The 21,080-nt window shown below is 48.8% G+C and overlaps 1 protein-coding gene across 1 annotated transcript; it reads right to left on the reverse strand.

The window, feature by feature from the left end:
* Window positions 1-1,317: 1,317 nt before the first annotated feature.
* Window positions 1,318-17,470, reverse strand: TUBB6 (tubulin beta 6 class V). The gene is made up of 4 exons (XM_084780317.1): window positions 17,335-17,470; window positions 16,733-16,841; window positions 15,043-15,153; window positions 1,318-2,770 (listed from the first exon to the last, which is right to left on the reverse strand). The coding sequence occupies exons 1-4, from the start codon at window positions 17,389-17,391 to the stop codon at window positions 1,704-1,706; spliced, it is 1,344 nt and encodes a 447-aa protein (XP_084636443.1). The 5' UTR covers window positions 17,392-17,470; the 3' UTR covers window positions 1,318-1,703.
* Between the last annotated feature and the right edge of the window lie 3,610 nt (window positions 17,471-21,080).

Here is a 21,080-nt window from a genome sequence, read left to right on the forward strand (position 1 = left end):
TGGAGTTCAAAGCAGATGGATCTGGGTCCCAGGTGGTAACTACTGCTGTTGCCAGTCACCAGAGGGAGTTATAAAGATTGCACAGTGAGGACTGACGCTCATCTTCAAATGCCATTGTTTGAGCTTAGGTGTATGAGCTATCCGAGCTCGAGACTGCTGTTGTGGACAGTTGTGAGCTGCCTTGGATGTGGATGCTGGTTATGGACCCTGGGTCCTGTAAGAGAATAGCTGCTGTTCTTAGTGTCTCTCCAGCTTTTATTTTTAAGTGGTGTGTCTGCCTGTGAGTGCAGGTATCCATGGAGGCCAGAAAAAACAGGGGATCCCCTGGAGCTGGAGTTACGGTTACAAGCCCCTGACATGGGTTTGTGGATCTGCAAGAGCAATGTGTGTGCTTAACTGCTGAGGCCATGTCTCTGAGCCCTGCTCTGTTTTTGAGTATGAGGATTATATGTGTGAGCCAACATGCCTGACTTGTTTCTATATTTTTTCAGCTGCATCCTGTAAAAACATTGCAGCTTGCCTTTTACATTGTTGACGTGGGGACAGTGTCCTTAGACATACAGAATACAGTGGCAACCCTGAGGCAGCCTTCCCATGGAGGTTAGGAGCTGTTCTTGATGGTGTACACTCCAGCCCATGGCAAATGGACCAGAGATGCGTGGATCTTGGTACCTCAGCTCTCACTCCAGCATACCTGCTCCACCTGGTCATTTGGAGGACCACACTATACCTTGTTTTCTCCCCACTGGATACTCTTGGGAAGTAGTGCGACCAGGAAGTTTTAGGCTGTAAGGCCTACGTAGAGTATTTGATGGTAGATGAACTCTTACCCGAGCCGGGGCCTTTGACAGTAGTAGTCATGGAACTTGGGTCTCTCTGTGGGAGGGAAATACTGGCCAGAGGCCAGGCTGCTTCTAGAGCAAGGAGGACCTGGCCTTCAGAGGCGTCCTAGAGCAGGCAGTCCTTACCTTGCCTGAAGGAAGTTTTCAAGCAGTTAAGTGCCCAGGGGTTCTCCCTCCCTCATGTGGTGGTTCCTACTTGCCTCCCAAGAATAGAGGTGCCATATTCTAGCAAGCCTAGGGGCAGGAAAGTGGTGTTGGGAAAATGACGTTGTACATTACAGTGATGTCAGTGGTACTCACCTCTCCTTTCCCCCAACTTCTGAACAGGAATAGGTGTGGCAAGGTTTCCCTGACCCTCAGCAGGCCCTACTCCAGGATAGGTGAGGTATTTTGGTAAGAGACTTAGGGAGTATCTCACAAAATAGGTATCTTAAAAATAACACATTGCTTTGGTGAAATTCAAGAGACCAAGGAACAGGTTTAACATTTTATTATGAATGGATTGTCATAAAGTTCCATATTGCATGTTCAATTAAGGCAACACTGTGAGGCTTTAGTTTTTAATCACCAAGGATGAAAAAACAAATCCTATTCTAACTTCCCTGCTAACTCTGATGGCTGCATGCTTAACAGAAGGTGGTCCCTTTCTTTAGCCCTGTATGGCCCCCTACTTGGCTTTAAGTGCTCCTGTATAAAATCTCCCTGGTCTTCTGGGACTGCCAATTCTCTGGTAAAGGAAAGCCCGGGAACAGTGTAGCGTGTGGCTTGAGAGGGCTCTGTGACATGCCTAGACCACGGCACCATTACCACACCATCAGAGCTAACAAAAGAGCAGGTGTGCAGGGAACATCCTAAGGGCCCCTATTCGTTGATCTCTTCTTCATCCTCATCTTCAAAAGCCTCCTCCCCGTCGTTGACTGTGGCGTCCTGGTACTGTTGGTACTCAGACACCAGGTCGTTCATGTTACTCTCAGCCTCCGTGAACTCCATCTCATCCATGCCCTCGCCGGTGAACCAGTGCAGGAAGGCCTTGCGCCGGAACATGGCTGAGAACTGCTCCGAGATGCGCTTGAACAGCTCCTGGATGGCAGTGCTGTTGCCAATGAAGGTGGAGGCCATCTTCAGGCCCCGTGGTGGGATGTCACACACGGCCACCTTGACGTTGTTAGGGATCCACTCCACAAAGTAGCTGCTGTTCTTGTTCTGGATGGCCAGCATCTGCTCGTCCACCTCCTTCATGGACATGGGGCCCCGGAAGACGGTGGCGACGGTCAGGTAGCGGCCATGGCGTGGGTCGCAGGCAGCCATCATGTTCTTGGCATCGAACATCTGCTGTGTGAGCTCTGGCACTGTCAGGGCACGGTACTGCTGACTGCCCCGGGCTGTGAGGGGGGCGAAGCCAGGCATGAAGAAGTGCAGGCGCGGGAAGGGCACCATGTTCACAGCTAGCTTGCGCAGGTCGGCGTTGAGCTGGCCAGGGAAACGCAGTGAGGTGGTGACACCACTCATAGTGGCAGATACCAAGTGGTTGAGGTCCCCATAGGTGGGCGTGGTCAGCTTGAGCGTGCGGAAGCAGATGTCGTAGAGGGCCTCATTGTCGATGCAGTAGGTCTCGTCAGTGTTCTCCACCAGCTGGTGCACCGACAGCGTGGCATTGTAGGGCTCCACCACGGTGTCCGAGACCTTGGGCGACGGCATGACGCTGAAGGTGTTCATGATGCGGTCCGGGTACTCCTCACGGATCTTGCTGATGAGCAGTGTGCCCATCCCTGAGCCCGTGCCGCCGCCCAGCGAGTGTGTGAGCTGGAAGCCCTGCAGGCAGTCGCAGTGCTCACATTCCTTGCGCACCACATCCAGCACCGAGTCCACCAGCTCCGCGCCCTCAGTATAGTGCCCCTTGGCCCAGTTGTTTCCAGCGCCCGTCTGTCCTGCAAGACAGCAAGATTCCAGAGGAGGTATCAGTGACCTGCTTTCTACGATCAGTAGTTTCTCAATGTAAGAAATAAGAGCACAAGAGCCAGGCGTGGTGGCGCACGTCTTTAATCCCAGCACTCGGGAGGCAGAGGCAGGCGGATCAGGGCCAGCCTGGTCTACAAAGCAAGTCCAGGACAGCCAAGGCTACACAGAAAAACTTTGTCTTTTCGGGAAGAAAAAAGGAAAGAAAGAAAGAAAAGCAAAGGAACAGGAATCAAGCAACAGGTACCCACCACAGTGCCTAGAAAGCAGATGAACAGGAACCTCTTTAGACAGGCCCACCATGTACCGGGGGCCAGGGCCCTACTTACTGAAAGAGCGCACTTAATATGCAGAGGCCCTGGACCAGGAATGAACCTTTGGACATAAAACAAACAAACAAACAAATAAATAAATAAATAAACCGGGCATGGTGGTAGACGCCTTTAATCCCAGCACTTGGGAGGCAGAGGCAGGTGGATTGCTGTGAGTTCGAGGCCAGCCTGGTCTACGAGGTGAGTCCAGGACAGCCACGACTAACACAGAGAAACCCTGTCTCAAAAAAAAAAAAAACAAAAAAAAACAAAAAACAAACAAAACAAAACAAAAAACAAAAATGAAAGAAAGAAAAAAGAAAAAATCTATAGTTAAATTTTAAGAAACATTTGCTTTGACCCAGTAATGTCCTTGCTTTTGTTGAATCAGTCTGCCTATGTAGCCCAGGCTGGCCTCAAACTCATGTAGTCCCACCAGGCCAGGCTCTGATCTTATTTTTAAATAATTTCAGCACACAGTTAAGTTCAAAGAGAACACGATGTACACATTACAGTTTTGAGCTTTCTCAACTTTGCATTAATCCAAAAATCCAAAAACACTTCAAAACCTAAAGCTTGTTGAGCATGGATCTGATGCCATGAGTGGGAAATTCCATGCCTGATGTCATGTGACAGGCTGTGGTCAGAATGCAGAAGGCTGAAAGCACTGTAGGAAAGGCCTTCAGCTTCTATGTATGAAGTGCATGATAAACTATCCCTAGACATATGCAAATAAGGTCCATCTACATATGCAAATGGATTTTTAGATAAAGGGATGCTCAAACTGTGCTATGTACAAATGTTTATTTTCTTTCAGGCCAGTAATTTTTATTAAGACATGGTCTCTCTATTGTAGCCCTGGCTACCTTAGAATTCCTTAGTTAGCCGGGGATGACTTCAAGCTCACAGAGACCCACCTGCCTTTGCAACTGGGAGTGCTGAGACAGAGGCATATGTCAGCTGGAGAGAAGGCCGGGCAGTTAAGAGCACTGTCTGCTCTTCTAGAGCTTCTGAGTTCAATTCCCAGCAACCACATGGTGCCTCACAACCATCTACACTGGACTCTGGTGCCCTCTTCTGGCAGGCAGGTGTACATGCAGACAGAGCACTCAGACAATTTTTTTAAAAAGGCACATGTCACTATGGCCGGCTTCAAAACAGTAATGGTATTTAATGTGAACAGGGAATCTCATTTATCACCCAAGATTGCTTTTGTACATTTTTCTAGGAACTACCTATCCATTTTGCTCCTGTAATTGAAGACCGTCACAGATGTGATTCCAACTCAAGTCCACTTGGAAAAAGAGCCTCGCAATGCCTCTAAGAGTTTTGAGTTTTATCAAAAGACTTCAAGTGACTAGGAAAAGCCATCTAGACCACCTGTGTTTTGTAGAGCATGTCATTCTACCCACTTCCTTGGCCTTCCTTTACAGAAGAAGCTTTGATCTGGAAGGGCTGCTGGTTAAAGTTTAACACCCCCCCTTTCAGTTTCTTTAATCATAAAAGTAAACATCTGTTACTAGAGAAAGCATTTACCCCACCTGTAGAACTGCAGACTTATGTGCAGTACAAGTATACTTATGTAAGTCTATATAGGAATATACTTAAAGATGATTTGAGCGAGGATTGGGGAAATATTTTTAGTTTCTGCTTTTCTGAGTACTGCACATCTCCTGTAAAATGTCTATTGCATGACACTGCTACAAAAAAGTTTTTAAAATTGCAAATAACATGATTCAAATTCAAATAATTGCAAATGACATTATAAGGCCTTAGAAATGTCTATGCACCTTTTCCAATTAGTTCATATACATGAGGGCAGACATTAAATATTACCTGAACTGGATATGGTTTGATCATTATACTAAAACAGTCATGTCCAAGGCCGGGCGGTAGTGGCGCACACCTTTAATCCCAGCACTCGGGAGGCAGAGGCAAGTGGATCGCTGTGAGTTTGAGGCCAGCCTGGTCTACACAGTGAGTCCAGCAATAAATAAATCTTAAAACAAAAAACAAAAAAACAAAAAACACTGACCCCCCAATCTTATCTACTTCAGTACATGCCAAAAATCAAAAGTAATCTTTCAGCCGGGTGTGGTGGCGCATGCCTTTAATCCCAGCACTCGGGAGGCAGAGGCTGGTGGATCGCTGTGAGTTTGAGGCCAGCCTGGTCTACAAAGTGAGTCCAGGACGGCCAACGCTAACACAGAGAGACCCTGTCTCGAAAAACCAAAAAAAAAGTAATCTTTCACTAAGATGTATTTGCGGGTGGAGAGATGGCTCAGTGGTTAAGAGTGTTTAACTGCTCCTGCAGAGGACCTTAGATTATTTCCTGGCACCTACATGACAGCTCATAACTATGTATAACTTCAGTTCCATGTACTCTGACACCCTCTTCTGGTCTCTCCAGGTACTGCAGGCATGTGGTGCACATACATACAGTCCATATACATGGACAAACAGTTATATGCATGTCAAAAAATAAAATCTTAAAAATTTAAAACAGGGTTAGAGAGATGGCTTAGAGGTTAAGAGCACTACCTGTTCTTCCAAAGGTCCTGAGCTCAATTCCCAGCAACCACATTGTGGCTCACAACCACATGGTGGCTCACAACCACATGGTGGCTCACAAGCATCTAGAATGAGATCTAGTGCCCTCTTCTGGCCTGCAGGCACACATGCAGGCAGATACTGTATAAATTAAATAATTTAAAACTCAACAGACACATTTTATGAGATAACCAAGGGAATATGAAAATATGCTTTTAAGTGAATCACTTTATGCATCATCAATAAGCCGAGTCACTGAATCACATGTACAGTAGAAAGGTACTCTGACTGCCATGGAAAATGTCTGACATACATGTCAGTGAGCTTCTCAAGAGGCTTCAAGAGTATGTATAGCATAATTTCATTTCCAGAACATGGAATCAATTGTAAGAGTGAGTGTACATAGAAAACCCTAACCATCTACACTAGTTATCTGCCTAAGGATACAACCTCATGGCCACTGGGGAGGGGCTAAGGGGTCCCCATTGTTACACTACACACTTGGACAGGACACGTCAGACCCTTTGATTTCACTTAATGGTGAAGACAGAAATCACATTTCAATATTAAAAGTTTTCAATATTAAAATATTAAATATTAAGCTTCTAGGGACACCCAAGTCTGACCACAGTGGCTTCCCCTCTCTGACTTTGCCAGCCTCAGGAGGGTGCTCATATCCTGCCATCTCTGGGTGCGGTGAGGTACCAAGACCATCGACAGAGCAGCTATTTGGCAAATACCTGCTCTGCAGCTACAGGACCCACGTAACAGACACCAGCCCTCTAGCCTCTGAGGTAGCCATTTTCTTGCTTTTCCCTGGCCTAACCTTGTCTAAGATGAGCCTCTCTCTCGTTCTCTTCCATCCTGTCCAGCTGTGATGCCCAGTGATGCCTGGCTGGTTTTCTTCTCTCTGTGCAAACTCTAAGATGGTGTTTTGGGTTTCTATGGCTGTGATAAAATACCATGACCAAAAGCAACTTGGAGAGGAAAGGATTTACTTCACCTTATGGTTTATAGTCCATCATGAACGGAAACCAGGACTGGAACTCAAGTCAGGAACTGAAGCAGAGACCACGGAGGGGTGCTGCTCACTGGCTTGCTCCCCAAGCTTGCTCAGCCTGCTTTCTTATAAAACCCAGGACCACCTGCCCAGGGATGGCTCCATCCACAATGGGCTGGGCCCTACCACATCGATCATTAATCAAGAGAGTGCCCCACTGGCTGGGTGATGGTGCATGCCTTTAATCCCAGCACTGGGGAGGCAGTGGTACACAGGTTCCTGTGAGTTCAGGGCCAGCTTTGTCTACAGAGAAACTTTCAGGGCAGCCAGGGCTACACAGAGAAACCCAGTCTTGAAAAAAACAAAACAAACAAAAACGAAAGAAAGAAAGAAAGGAAGAAAGGAATGAAGGAAGAAAATGCCCCACTGTCTGGCCCATAGGTGAATCTGATGAAGGTACTTTCTCAATTGCAATCCCTTTATCCCAAACGAGTCTAGCTTTTATCAAGTTGATAAAAGAGTGGCCAGCACAGGTGGTCATTGTCCCTCTTATGCACCCACAAACAGAACCTAGCAGGCAGCAGTCAGGCCAGACCCCTAGACAGACACTGAGAAGAGCAAACCCTGGGGTCGACTCAGAATGTAGGGAACCATTCATTAAAGGCGCAGAAAGCACAGAAGGTGGCTTCAGGCAAGACGTGAACCTCAAGTTCTAAGCTCAAGCTTGCTCAAGTTCTAAGCATTACAGTGAATCTGAACTCACTCCAGCCCGAGTCAGTGACTCAGGTTCCTCCCTATTCATAGCACAGATTAGCCCTCAAGTCTTCTCCACTTGACAAAAGAAGGAAGCTGGTGACTTCTAAAAAAATATTTTGCCCCTGTCTCATAGCAACAGATCATCCCTGCTTACATATTTGGGGGGTCATAAGTTGAACATCTCCGAGATGCATTTGGCCATTACTCAGCGGCTGCAGCTTGTTAACCACAGGCTGCAAACCTGAAGCCCGGCAAGCACACTGCAGGTGCCCAGGGTTGCTTCACAGTCGGCCCTCTGGTAGCCCTCCAACTCACACTGGTGAAGAATTAAGTCTTCCAGATCTCCGTGCTCCCTGGGTCCTCAGCTAGTCCTGCATTTGAAGGAAAACTACAAATCCACAAAAGGGCTTTAAGGGAACAGCCTGTCTGGCGCTTAGCTTCCTTCCCACAGTCTCCCTTGGCATGACTGCAGCGCAACCAGCAATTAAGAATGAAAGCATATGATCATGTCATTGGGAACTCAAAGATAAGTAACTCTCACTTTTTTAAATTATATATTACAAATGCAAGTGCATTCCTTTTTTGTTTTTTGTTTTTTGTTTGTTTTTTTCAATACAAGGTCACTCTATGTAGCCCTGGCTGTCCTAGAAGTTACCAGGTAGACCAGGCTGACCTCAAACTCCACCCGCCTCTGCCTCCCAAGTGCTGGGGCAAAAGGCATGTGCCATATCAAACTATATCCAGAACTGAGACGACACCAGCTTATTGGCTCAGTCCTCTGGTGCAGAGGATGGGCCCTCACAGGCACTCTTCCCTAAGCCCTGCTTAACAATGGTCTACTTCAACTTCCCGACTCTAACTAAGAGCTGTGAGTCAGTTGTATGTAAGACAGTTCTGAATGAGGACTTGAATTCAGATCCCTAGACTCACATAAAATACGAGCATGTGTTAACTGGCCAGCTGGTATAGCCAGAACAAAAAAGAAATGTAAAATGAGCATTTTAGACAAGTGACTTTTTTTTTTTAAGACAGGGTCTCATTCTGTAGCCCAGGCTACCCTCAAATCACACTATCTACACCAGACTGTCCTCCAATCACAGTGACTCCCCTCTTTTGCTTTCTGGGTGCTCAAATTATACTTATGAGCCACCACACCCAGCTTATCTTAAATAAATCACATTTAAAAATGATATCCAATTTGTTAAATTATAACTAAGGATATTTTGTGTCAGGACAACTTGCTAAATTTATTAAACATTCTGAATTGGGCATGGCAGTGCACGCCTTTAACTCCAGCAGTTGGGAGACAGAGGCAGGCAGATCTCTGAGTTTGAAGGCATCTTGGTCTACACAGAAAATTCAGGGCAAGCCTACATAGTGAGCCTCTATCAAATAAGTGACTAAGTAAGTCAGTCAGTAAGGTTTTTTTTTTTTTTTCTTTTTTGGTTTTTCAAGACAGGGTCTCTCTGTGTAGCCTTGACTGTCCTGGACTCACTTTTTAGACCAGGCTGGCCTTGAATTTACAGAGACCCACCTGCCTCTGCCTCCCAAGTGCTGGGATTAAAGGTGTGCGCCGCCACTGCCCAGCTTGTAAGTAAGTTTCTTAACAGGAGAGCTGCAAAGATGGCTCAGTGGGTAAGAACACCTGCTGTTGCTCTTCCAGAAGACCCAACTTCAGTTCCCAGTACCCATCAGGTGGCTCACAAATGCCTATAAACTCCAACTCTAGAGGAGTCAACACCTTCTGGCCTCTGTGGGTACCCACATACACCTGACACCCCCAACACACACACACAGAGAGAGAGAGAGAGAGAGAGAGAGAGAGAGAGAGAGAGAGAGAGAGAGAGAGAGAGAGAGAGAGAGAATAAGCCTGGGTATGGTAGTATATACTCAAGTTCCAGGTCAGTCAGAACTACATAGTTGAGAACCTATCTTTAAAAAAAAAAAAAAAAAGGCTGGAAAGATGGCTCAGCAGTTAGAGCACTGTCTGTTCTTCCAGAGGACCTGAGTTCAGTTCCCAGCAACCACATGGTGGCTCACAACCATCCATAATGTGATCAAATGCCCTCTTCTGGCCTGCATATAGACTGAGCACTGTATACATAATAATAATAATAATTTTTAAAAAGCCAGTCTGTGATGGCTCATGTCTTTAATGCCAGTGTTTGGGAGACAGAGGCAGGCAGATCTCTGAGTTCAAGGCCAGCCTGGTCTACAGAGCAAGCTCCAGGACAGCCAACGCTACATAGAGAAACCCTGTCTCAAAAATAGAAAGAAAAAAAAAAGTAAATATTTTAAACATATTTAAAAAGGAAAGAGAATGAATGAATGAAGGTACAAAAACATTTGGGGACAGCTTTAAATGCCAAATGTCTTTTCCTTCTCTGCATGTGTGTGCATGCACATATGTGCACCTGTGCATGTGTGTAGAACACAGAGGCTAGAGGTTGAGAAGCATCTTCCTCAATCGCTCTCCTCTCGTGTTCTGGAGATGCACTCACAGAACCTGGAGCCGATTGGTTTGGCTCTACAGGCTGACCAGCAGGTCCCGGGGACCCTTTCAAGACAGGGTTCCTTTGTGTATCCCTGGCTGTCCTGGACTTGCTTTGTAGACCAGGCTGGCCTCGAACTCACAGAGATCCACTGGCCTCTGCCTCCCTGAGTGACGGGATTACAGGTGTGCACCAGTGCACCTGGCCCAGATTTTTTTTTTTTTAAAGTGGAACTTAGTCCTCATGACTGACTGTACAGGAAGCCTCTTTACTGACTGAGCCATCTCCCCAGCCCCCAGATGCCACTTCCTGGCATTTTTTGAGGATGCACAGGGTCAACTGAGAAAACTAAATGACATTTGCATCTGCCCCGATTCGTGCTTGCTCTTTTTGAACCATGTACCAGTAGCTGGGATGGTGACTACCGACCCTTCTTAACCACCTTCTATTTTTCAGTTCAAACCAAAGGAAACTGGCTGCTATGAGAAACTAATAGCCCAGAGTTGGCATGATCCAGTTTCATAACAGGGCTGCACCTGGGGCACAACACCCAGAAAAGATGAAGAGAAAACATGACTGTGCTGCTGTGGACCAGCCATCAACCCCACCGAGCCTAACATTTTTCCCTACAACAGACTGAGGGCATGAAAAATGTATAGATCATAACATGGTGACTACCCACATGAAGAAAGACTCCACCGGCATGCTAGAAAGCTCAGCGTAACTTTAACGTCATAAACAGTGCAGAGCTAGAGACAAGCATCTCACGCTCTCACAAACAGCAGGAAGGGCTAGGTGCCTGGGGTCTAAGTCAAGCAGCCTTCTTCACTGGGAAGTGTTCGGGTCAGCTATTTTGACTCGCGTCTTCAGGTTTCTCCAGGGTGAGTCTTGTATACCATGTCCAAGTTTGTCTTTTTGGCATAGATACTTTATATACACTGAATGGCCATTTTCAGGGTTGTTTTGTGATTCCTACAGGGTGAACACCTCTCCCCTTCCCCCCCGCCCCCCCGGCTTGTATTTGTGGTCCTGGAGAATCAAACCCAGGCCTTCCCATGTCCTAAGCACATGTTCTACCACTAAGCCACCCTCCAATCCTGATAAGGCAGTTCCCAAAGCCCTAAGTCACTACTAGGATTAGTACTTGGGACAGCAATGTCTTTAAGTTCAGGTAAAGGCAGAGGTAAAACTGGCGTTCGCCACTGGGAAGACTTGTCCGAGTCTTCTGAAATGTTTATTTGGCTTTTGAAAGTCTACTTACTCGGCAAGAAGAAGGACTTTTGTGGGGCCCATACGTTCATATTCTTTTAAAAAAAGATTTACTGGGGCTAGAGAGATGGCTCAGTGGTTAAGATCACTGCCTGCTCTTCCAAAGGTCCTGAGTTCAATTCCCAGCAACCACATGGTGGCTCATAACCATCTGCAATGTGATATGGCGCCCTCTTCTGGCTTGCAGAAGTGCATGCAAGCAAAGCACTGTATACGTAATAATAAATAAATAACTCTTAAAAAAAAAAAAGATTTACTTATAGGCAAGGTCTGGCTCTGAACCTGCGGCTTCTGTTCTATTTCCTCTCCATTCCCCAGGCTGGAAACCAGCAAGCTCCAGCAATCCTCCTGCCTCTACTCCCCTCAGGGCTTCAGCTACAAATATGCGTGGGATGTTAGGCTTGTTATGTGAGTGCTGAGGTCTGAGCTCCAGTTTTCATGACTTCCCAGCAAGTGCTCTTAACCACTAAGCCAGTATCTTCAGTTCTCACAGCATTGTTCTGTTTGCTCGTTTGAGACAGGGCCTCACGTAGCCCAGACTGGCTTAAATTCCCAAGCTTTCTGCCTCCAAATCCAAAGCGCTGGGATTTCAGGCCCACACTACCATTCCTGGATCATTTCGGTATTCTCTGGGTATGCATGTGTGCACACGTGTGTACACATGTGTGTGGGTGCATGTACACATGTGAGAGGAGACCAGAGAACAACATCTTCCTCAGTTGACAGGGTCTCTGACTTAACTGGAGCTCTCTGAGCCGGCTAGATTGGTTGGCTGAGTATACCCCAAGTATCCACCTCCTTCCCCCCAGCACTGGGGGTATAGATACACACAGGGGGGCGGGGCTATCGAGCATCCGAATCCAGGTCATGTTTGCAAAGCAAGTACTTTACCAGCTAAGCCACCTTCCAGCCACCTTATTACTGCATAAGAGCAAACATTAGTTCCCTGCCAAATAATTATTGAGAACCGGCCTTATAAACGTAAGAATTAATTACCATCAATTAATGGCATCATGTGCCAATTGAAACTACAGACCTTACAATTACACACTAACACAACGTATGGTTTCTAATAGTCAGTGAAAAAAAATCTACATAATGTATAGTTAAAACAAGACTATCAGAATAGACAGGTTAAGGTAGACCACAGTGTTGACCATGGTTATACAGAGACAGACAACATGGGAAATGATTTTGATATGCGAGTGTTCCTTCCGCCCTCCCTCCCTTTTTCCCTCCCTCCCTTTTGAGATAGTCTTTCTACACAGCTCTGGCTGTCCTGGAACTCACTTTATAGACCAGGCTGGCCTCATACTCAGAGATCCACCCGCTTCTGCCTCCCGAGTGCGGGATTAGAGGACCGAGCCACCACACCTGCCTTATAATTTTGAATTTTTGTTTGTTTTTTGAGACAGGGTTTCTCTGTGTAACTCTGGCTGTCCTGGACTCTCTTTGTAGACAAGGCTGGCCTTGAACCCACAGCGATCTGCCTGCCTCTGCCTCCCTGAGTGCTGGGATTATAGGCGTGCACCACTGTGCCCAGCTATTAGTTTTCTTTTCTTTTTTAAGTTTTCAATTTTTTGATAAAGTGTTTTCTGTTGGATGTTGCTAAAAATAAAAATAAAAATAAAAATAAAAAAAATAAAAAATTAAGAATAAATACTAGTTTAGAATGGAGGGGTATAAAAACACCCTTGCAGGGACAGAGACACAGAGACATGGGGTCACTTCCTTTCTTGAATTTAGCAGTCAGGAACACAAAAAGAATTTAGTTGCCAGGAACCCAGAGTGAAATTGGTTCTCAGCCTACTGGATTCACACCAGAAGCTGACCGTACTTCTGAAGGACTGTCCTTCATGGAGGCCAACTCTGTACGACCAATCTGCTCTCCCTTGCCAGAACACCCAAAGCACTGCTCATCTGAGGCTTTGGGGCGGAGCTTGAGAGGGGGCCGACTGCACTCCACCTGTGTAGGTCAGAGGACAATTTTCCATTGCGTTCGAGATAAGGTCTCCCACTCACTGCTTCATACTAACCCCCTCCATCCCACCCAGCCCCCCTCCATCCCACCCCGGCTCCCTCCCTGCCTGTGAGCGTCTGTTGGGTTCTGCATCCTCCATTCATCAATAAGATGCTGCCATGTCTAGCTCTATGTGAGCTCAGGGAAAATCCTAGGCCTGCTAAAGCTTCTAAGGCAAGTGCTTTATGCACCACCATGATCTCCGCTCAGAGACTCATAGGAGCTTAGAACTTCTTAAAGGGCCCCTGCAAGGGGGAAAAAAAAGGCAATGTTTTTGGGTTCTGTTTGTTTGTTTGGCCGTGCTGGGGAGGGACGCTAGGGGAGTGCCCTACAGGCCATCACAGACCACAAAGCTGAAGACGCTCAGAGAAGGCAAATAACACACGAAGGTCATAGAGCCAGAGTTGGCTGCCAATTTCTTTCTCTGCTTGGCTACATGGTGCCTAGGAGAGGCCAGAGACAGGTCCCTACCCAGACCTACAGGGGTTCCTAACTGAAAGCTGTTGAGTACCAATCTGTGCAAAGCATGTCACCCTTTCCTGCTGTTACAGCAGTGGCCCAGGTGGTTCTTTCTTGTTGCATAGGCTCTTATGGAGCTCTGGGTTGGCTTCAAGCCTCCTACTTAGCCAGAAATGGCCTCCTGCGTCCACCTCTGAGCACTGGGATTACAGGTGTGCATCACTCCCCATGGCCGGATTCTTTCTTCAGAAGGGAACCAAGCATAGAAGCTTTGTAAGAGGCGAAATTGCAGTTTCCACGTGGGAGCATTTCTGTGACTTCCTACATATCTAACTTTTGATTCTGTGTCACTAAGGGCTAGAGAGTCCCAGTGCAGGTTAAACAAGCTAAACGGCAAGTCCAAAATTGTGTGGTGAGTGGAAGGGCCAGAGGGCTGGTGGCAGCGTGCTAGACTCTTCACTGTAGTCTATCATAATATATGGCCGTCTTCTTCTTCTTCTTCTTCTTCTTCTTCTTCTTCTTCTTCTTCTTCTTCTTCTTCTTCTTCTTCTTCCTCCCCTTCCTCCTCCTCCTCTTCCTTCTCCTCCTCTTCTTCTTTTGGTTTTTCGAGACAGGGTCTCTCTGTACTAGCCTTGGCTGTCCTGGACTCACTTTTGTAGACCAGGCTGGTCTCGAACTCACAGTGATCCACCTGCCTCTGCTTCCGAGTGCTGGGATTAAAGGCATGCGCCACCATGCCCGGCCCTCCTCCTCCTCCTCCTCCTCCTCCTCCTCCTCTTCTTCTTCTTCTTCTTCTTCTTCTTCTTTTCAAGACAAGGTCTTACTATGTAGCTCTGGCTGACCTGAATCTCACTATGTAGACCAGGCTGACCTCAAACTCAGAGATTCACCTCTGCCTCCCCAGTGCTGGGAGGTACAGCAGTGGTGTGTGGCACAACACCCCACAAGGTACTGTCTTATTTTTAAACACAGCGACATTTGGAATTTTGCCTTGGTAGTTTAAGTGGTTTTGTTCTGTAGCTTTCCCGCATTATGCTTGGGTAAAGCTACTTAGCCTCATAGGCAACGCTGGCACTTCCATTATTTCCTCTCAGGAACCCCTCAATTAAACTGTCTGCCTGGGGCCTTCTCAAGAAAGGGCCCGGATATGTACATGATACATTTCACTCTCCATAGTGCTTAGAAGCCGGAGTCACCCTTAGAATCCTCCCCTTGCTCTGGAATGCACTCTGCCTCTCACAAGCATGGCTCAGCATCCCTAACCTGAAAATCCCCAGTGCTCCAAAATCTGAAACCTTTCCAATAGCGACAGAGTCGCCACACGCAGACAATCCCAACTCAATCCCTGGCACCACGATAACATAAAAACAAGCAAGATGGAACCTACCAAAGATGAAGTTGTCCGGCCGGAAGAGCTGCCCAAAAGGCCCAGACCTCACACTGTCCATGGTACCCGGCTCCAAGTCCACCAGGGCAGCCCTGGGTACATACTTCTGAGCTGGAGGAGGGAGGGAAAAAAAAAAGCCCACAAGAGTTACTTCCTTTCTTTTCAGCAAGTCTTACCAGGTCAGAGCTGCAGGGCAGGGTCAAGCAGTGTCTTTTTCAGAGGCGGCCCTGGGACTTCCTCTATGAGAGGAAGTCTTAGACCAGGCTGGCCTCGAACTCACACCTGTCTCTGCCTCCCTGACCCCCAGATCTATCAGAGAACCTTAACCTTGGGATGAAGAACCACTAAGCCATAGGCAGGACTAGTGAGAAACCAACACCCCTGCCTGCTTCATAGCTGCTGTGCCTTTCCTACTAGACAGCTGCATCTCTAACCACTTGGAAGTAACAAGGGCTGTGGCAGCAATCTGGCCCTCCACCTGCCCCATTCACATTTGCAGACCTGCGTGGACCCAAGCTGTCTAAGCAGCTCCTCCCAAGTGCCATTCCCAGGGGTTCTGTGTCCCGAGGAGGGCTTCACTTTTGAGTAAGAGTGTGCCTGTGCAGCACTGATTGCCACGGGGGCAAGCTGTAGCTCCCACTGAGGATGCTGGCTTTTATAGGGTCTGGAGGATGTGGCTGTGTTCCACCACATCCTGCTTGGCTCTCTCTGCACGTGACCGAGTTGAGGCGAGGGTTGTCCCAAAGGCCACCCGTTGAATGAGAGGAAGTACACTACACCCTGGAGTTTCTCCTAGAGCTGCCTAGAGCGTCTGTGTCTACTTATATGAACAACATCCCATGATTTATATCTACCGCCCTTCCCAGTTCTGGGTGGACAGCTGAGAAGTGCCTCTAAAAAATCTGGTGACTCCAAACACAGTTGTCTTGGATGTACTTTCAATGCCATGCCATGGGAGTGCCTGCACATGTCATTTCTGGGTGTTTTTTCTATGTTCTGGGATGTTGTTGTTTTGTGAGGTATGTGTCATACTTTTATAATAAAAATTGGCTGTAAAAATAGTTTGGAGGACAGAGAGGTGCTATGATTCCCAAACTGGGATCACCCTGTGTCTGGAATTTTACTAATCTCCCCATTAATTACTCAGAGATGTCTGCAGTTTTAGTGTCCAGTGAAGATAATTTTAGGTGAAGGACCAGAAAAAAATAATTTAAACAAGTGTTTCTCAACATTTTAGCTAAGCATCGCTAATAAAAGATGCCTTCAAAACTCCATTCCATTTGGTTACTCTGATTCGTTAAAAGTTTAAGAAAAGGATGGCCTGGGAAAGATGGAGTTATTTCACAACCTCAACGGATGGTTTGGTTCAAGCCTTCGGGATAGGCCGGATCCCAAAGTTTGAATAGACCTAGGGCGGGTTTCCCGCTCCAGGGGGAGTGAGGGAGTGGCATCCAACTCTATCCCGCCCGAACTTTTCCCTGAGTGAACTCTCAGGGCGCCAAGACCGCACCCCGAGCACCTCCCCCTCTGGGTCCAGCCCGGGGTCCCCGGCAGGGTACAGTAGGGTCCTGTCAGGGCATGTCCGCGAGGCAGCCGGGAAAGGCCAGGTGCCGGCGCCGGAGGCCGGGAGGGGGGAAGGGTGCTGCAGGGTGGGGGGTGGGGAGAGACTGCCAGAAGCCGCGCGACTCACAGGATGACTCATTGTAGTAGACGCTGATCCTCTCCAGCTGCAGCGCTGAGTCGCCCACGTAGCCTCCGGCCGGGTCGATGCCGTGCTCATCGCTGATCACTTCCCAAAACTTGCGAGGGCGCGGCGAAGAGACAGAGTCAGACCCGGAGCCCAGGAAGCCCTCGCCACCCAAAGACCCCTTCACCTGGACCTGCGGCCGGCTCCCCGAGCCCTCAGTCCCACGCGCAATCCCTGTGTCGGAACCCCCCTCGGTCCACTAAGACCAGTAGTCCACTCTCCCGGCCGGGTCCCCTGGTCCGCGCAGGAACTTGGAGTTCCACTCTCCGGGGCCAGTTCTCGAGGGTGCGCCCTTCTGGGGCGGTGGCTCACTCTCCCGGTCGGGTCCCCGAGCACACCCTCTGGAACCCGCAGCTGGGACCGGTGGCCCACTCTCTGGGCCGGATACCCTGGTCTACCCGCAGGGACACGGAGCGGGCTCTCCGGGACTTGCTCCCCTAGGAGTGCATAGGGTCAACCTGGCACCGAGGAGCAAGGCAGGGGTCTTCCCAGACTGGCGACACTAACTGCCCACCCGCGGGAGCGGAACGCGCGCCCGGGCCCACCTTGGTACCGATCTGGTTCCCGCACTGGCCCGCCTGGATGTGCACAATCTCCCTCATGGCGGGCGCGTCTGCGCTCAGGCGCTGGCTCTCCCGACGGCAGCGTGATTACGGTCCGGCGGGCGCGGCTGGGACTCGACCCCGCTCTGCTCTCCGCCCTCGCCTTCCCAGCCAATGGTAGAAGACCGTTCCCCTTGCAGTCCCCGCCCCCTCCCAAAGGCTAGCGGGTTGATCCTTGCCCCGCAGGTGGTCTGGACAGCTGGAACCCTGGCCGCCAGGCTGGGTCGAGCTAGGTCGAGGCGGACGGACTGGCCGGGATTCCCGAGGAAGAGATGAGGGAAGCCCTAAGCTCTCACTTTACCACCCTTTGCTGTCCCTCCTTGCTGTTAGTACCTGGAGTATGGAACTGAGGGTATTGGTCACCTGCCATCGGGTGGGTTACAATGCTCCCAAAAGAACTGGGAGAGTCACCCATAGCCCTGCGAGGGTAGGAAGCTACCTCTGAGGCCCGACGTGGATTCATTCTGATGTCTCCCTACCCTAAGCACGAGTATTTAGCTTGCACGCCTTTGCCTGTCTCTCCTGTACCATTCATAGGGTGACTCCATCGCCGTATTTGACTACCAACACCCTCATCCACGCAGCTTAACGAGTGGCCTCGCTCCCACCCTTACTCCATCACTTTTGAAAAATGCAGCACAAAACAAAACTGAGTGCTATCGTGAGGGAGCTGCACAAGTGCACGCGTGCCGTGCTGCTTGAGGGAGAGGACCACAGGGGGAGCAGCCGCAAAGAGCGTGTCTTTGTAATCTCATCAGAGGCAAGGGGCCACTCGGAGATGAGCTATCGGAGTGCCCGACAATTGTATGATGCCTCCCAAGCTATTCTTGACCTCAGCAGATGACTCTGCCACTGCTGGGCGTTCCATGCTGGGAGGCTGCCCCAGCCCTTCCAGCAGATAATCTCCTTTTATTCACAGATGTCCTCACTTAACCCATAAGGATGGTAAGGATGTCTTGATATCAGGGAGCATAGAAGACTCTGAAATCCAGTGGGAGGCCAAGGATCTCACTCATAGAGAGGGGAAACATGTGGGTGAAAATCAGGGTATCCTTAGGGATCCAGAGAGCAACGAGCCCTGGGTGATGGCTGAAATGACTTGCTTTTCCTTTCTGGTAATAAGATTCCAAGCTTCAGTTTCCTCGTTTGTAAAATAAAAGGCTCTCAGGTCTTAGGATTCTTTGGCACCTGTAGCCGGTGCAGCCATCAGAAACTCCCAGGTGTTCTCCCAAGAGCACCTCCTGTGAGGGGAATCTGGAAACCTGTGTCCTCCTGATCCCAAGAGAGGCAGAAAGGCCACAAAACAAGGAAGCAGCAAGATCTGTAACTTGAGCAAACCTTTAATCCCAGCACTCAGAGAGGCAGAGGCAGGCGGATCTCTGAGTTCGAGGCCAGCCTGGTCTACATAGCAAGTCCAAGACAGCCAAGGCTACACAGAGAAACCCTGTCTTAAAAAACCAAAACCAACCAACCAACCAAAACAAAAACCCCTCTAATTTGTACCAGAGGTTTCTTTTTAGATCTGTTAAGACTGAGAACACCCTAGTGTGGTGTTGGGGAAGTATTCGGTTGGTGGAGTGTTTGCCTAGAAGGCATGCAGGAAGCCCTGCGTCAAATCCCCAGTATTTCACAAAATGGGGTGTGAGGATTCCTAGGTCTCCAAGGTTCAATATCAATCTAGGCTAGATATCACATTTGAGGCAAACTTGGCCTACATGAGACCCTGTCTCCTTTAATGCCTCCATAAGATCCAGCTATACGGCATTTTCTTAATTAGTGATGGATGGGGGAGAGGGCCCAGCCCATTGTGTGTGTGTGTGTGTGTGTGTGTTGCCATCCCAGGGCTGGTGGACCTAGGTTCTATTTTTAAAAAAAAAGAAAAAAAGCAGGTGCAACAAGCCTGTAAGCAGCACCCCTCGTGGCCTGGACATTAGCATCTGGCTCCGGGTTGCTGCCCAGTTGGAGTTCCTGCCTTGGCGCCTTGGCTTCTCTCAGTGGGCTGTAATTCAGGATATGTAAGCCTAACAAAACCCTTTCCTCTCCAAGTTGCTTTTGGTCATGGTATTTCCTCACAGCCATAGGAACCAACCCTAAGACAATGTATTCACTTGTCCTCAAAAGGGGGCAAAAGACACCCAAAATCATCTTTCTCCTGGAGCTTTTCAAATGCTTCCAAATTTGGGTATTGTTTTATCCACTGGATCTCCCCTCCCCCTCCGTCACTCCAGCCTTGTTCTCCTCCCTTCTTTTGGTCTCCAGACCTCCCAGAGCAGAGAGCTCCAGTGATACTCCTGGAGAAGCTGGGAAGGAGGCACAACCTTACCTAGGTGCCTGACCCTAGCCAGCTCCCTGTACGGGGCATTCACGGCTCTCATCTATGCTCCTGGCTCCTGTTGCCGATGCTCAGTGTAGTTACTGACTCCCCATAAACAGCACCCTTTTCTTCTGCTCAGAGCAGAGACTAGGGTGAGAGGCCCCATAGAGGAGCTGTGCAGTCCTTGGGGCAGGAGAGGCGGGGGTGGGGGGTCTTCTCTTCATCTTCAGTCTCCTGAGCAGTTCAGAGGACAGTACTCACTTTGCGGAGTAGCCAATTCTACAAGGTGGTCCTGGGGCATGATCTGAGCCCGTCACTTCCTGTTGGGCTAGGAACTGGGTGCCAGGGTAGCTCCAGGAATTTTACCACAATGATCAGGATTCAATAAGGAACAACGTGACTTAGTGGAGTTTCTCAAGGGCCCCCTCTTGCCCCCCCCTCACCAGAACCTGCCCCCTACAGTGTGGTGGGAGAGAGTAAGAAGAGGATGAGACATTGCTGGATGTTTTTGTATAAGAATTCATGGAATTCTCACAATACTAGTAAGTGTCCTAGCAGGTGAGAAAAAAATGGGGCCGGCTTAGATCCCATCAACCTGCTTGCAATTGGATGAAAAGACTGTATCCTAGGTCTGAGGCTGGCCCAGGGTACTGAGGAAGTAAAGTAGGAACACACAAGTGATGTCCAAAAAGCTGGGAAAGTAGCCTATGTGAATCATGTGCTCTGCATTAAAAAGGCCTGGGGCTTAATCCCCAGCATGCATGCGCACGCGTGTGCATGCACACACACATGCACATGCCCTTGAATGTCCATGCACGTGCACATGCACACCAGCCCCAACTCTCGGCTCAACTCCCTACATTCCCCACCCCAGTCCCTCCAACAGTGGGGAGGGGCTTTCCCCTAATACTGACCGTCCTACATCAAATCCAAGTTCATCCTCTTACCCACAGATACTATCCTCAAGTCACCAGGACTCAAGAGGCCCTGGATGCAGCAGGCTCAGGAATCCCGGGGTCTGGGCTGTAGCACTGTCTAGAGCAGCAACTGGCACTTAATGAACACATTGGGACCCAGGGGCTCATATCTGGGTCTAGGGCAGCAGTGGTTCTAACTCGGACCCTGGCCTACTGCTGGGGGCCAGAGCCTGCTCACGCCTATGTGCTCCAAGTTTAGCTTGTGTGAAACTCTTCTGGCCCACGGTGCCTTCCGTAAAACATTGTCAAAACTTAATTCTCTGGAAGTTCCCAAATCCCACCATGAGGCATTTGTACTAAAGTCAGTGAGGACATGGATATAGATACGGCCCATTTGAGGCCTGAGATAACCCGGTTACAAACTGGAATAACGTTTTCAAAGGTAGCCAGCCTATAGA

Source organism: Acomys minous, assembly GCF_964271855.1.
Source record: "Acomys minous genome assembly, chromosome: 4".
NCBI classification, from domain to species: Eukaryota; Metazoa; Chordata; class Mammalia; order Rodentia; family Muridae; genus Acomys; species Acomys minous.

Excerpts from the sequence above, each read along its gene's own strand:
- TUBB6 (XM_084780317.1), bottom strand. The coding sequence starts at position 17,391 with ATGAGGGAGATTGTGCACATCCAGGCGGGCCAGTGCGGGAACCAGATC. Across the intron at positions 15,154-16,732 it reads CTACTACAATGAGTCATCCT|CTCAGAAGTATGTACCCAGG; the intron begins GTGAGTCGCGCG and ends TCCCTCCTCCAG. Across the intron at positions 2,771-15,042 it reads GCCGGACAACTTCATCTTTG|GACAGACGGGCGCTGGAAAC; the intron begins GTAGGTTCCATC and ends GCTGTCTTGCAG.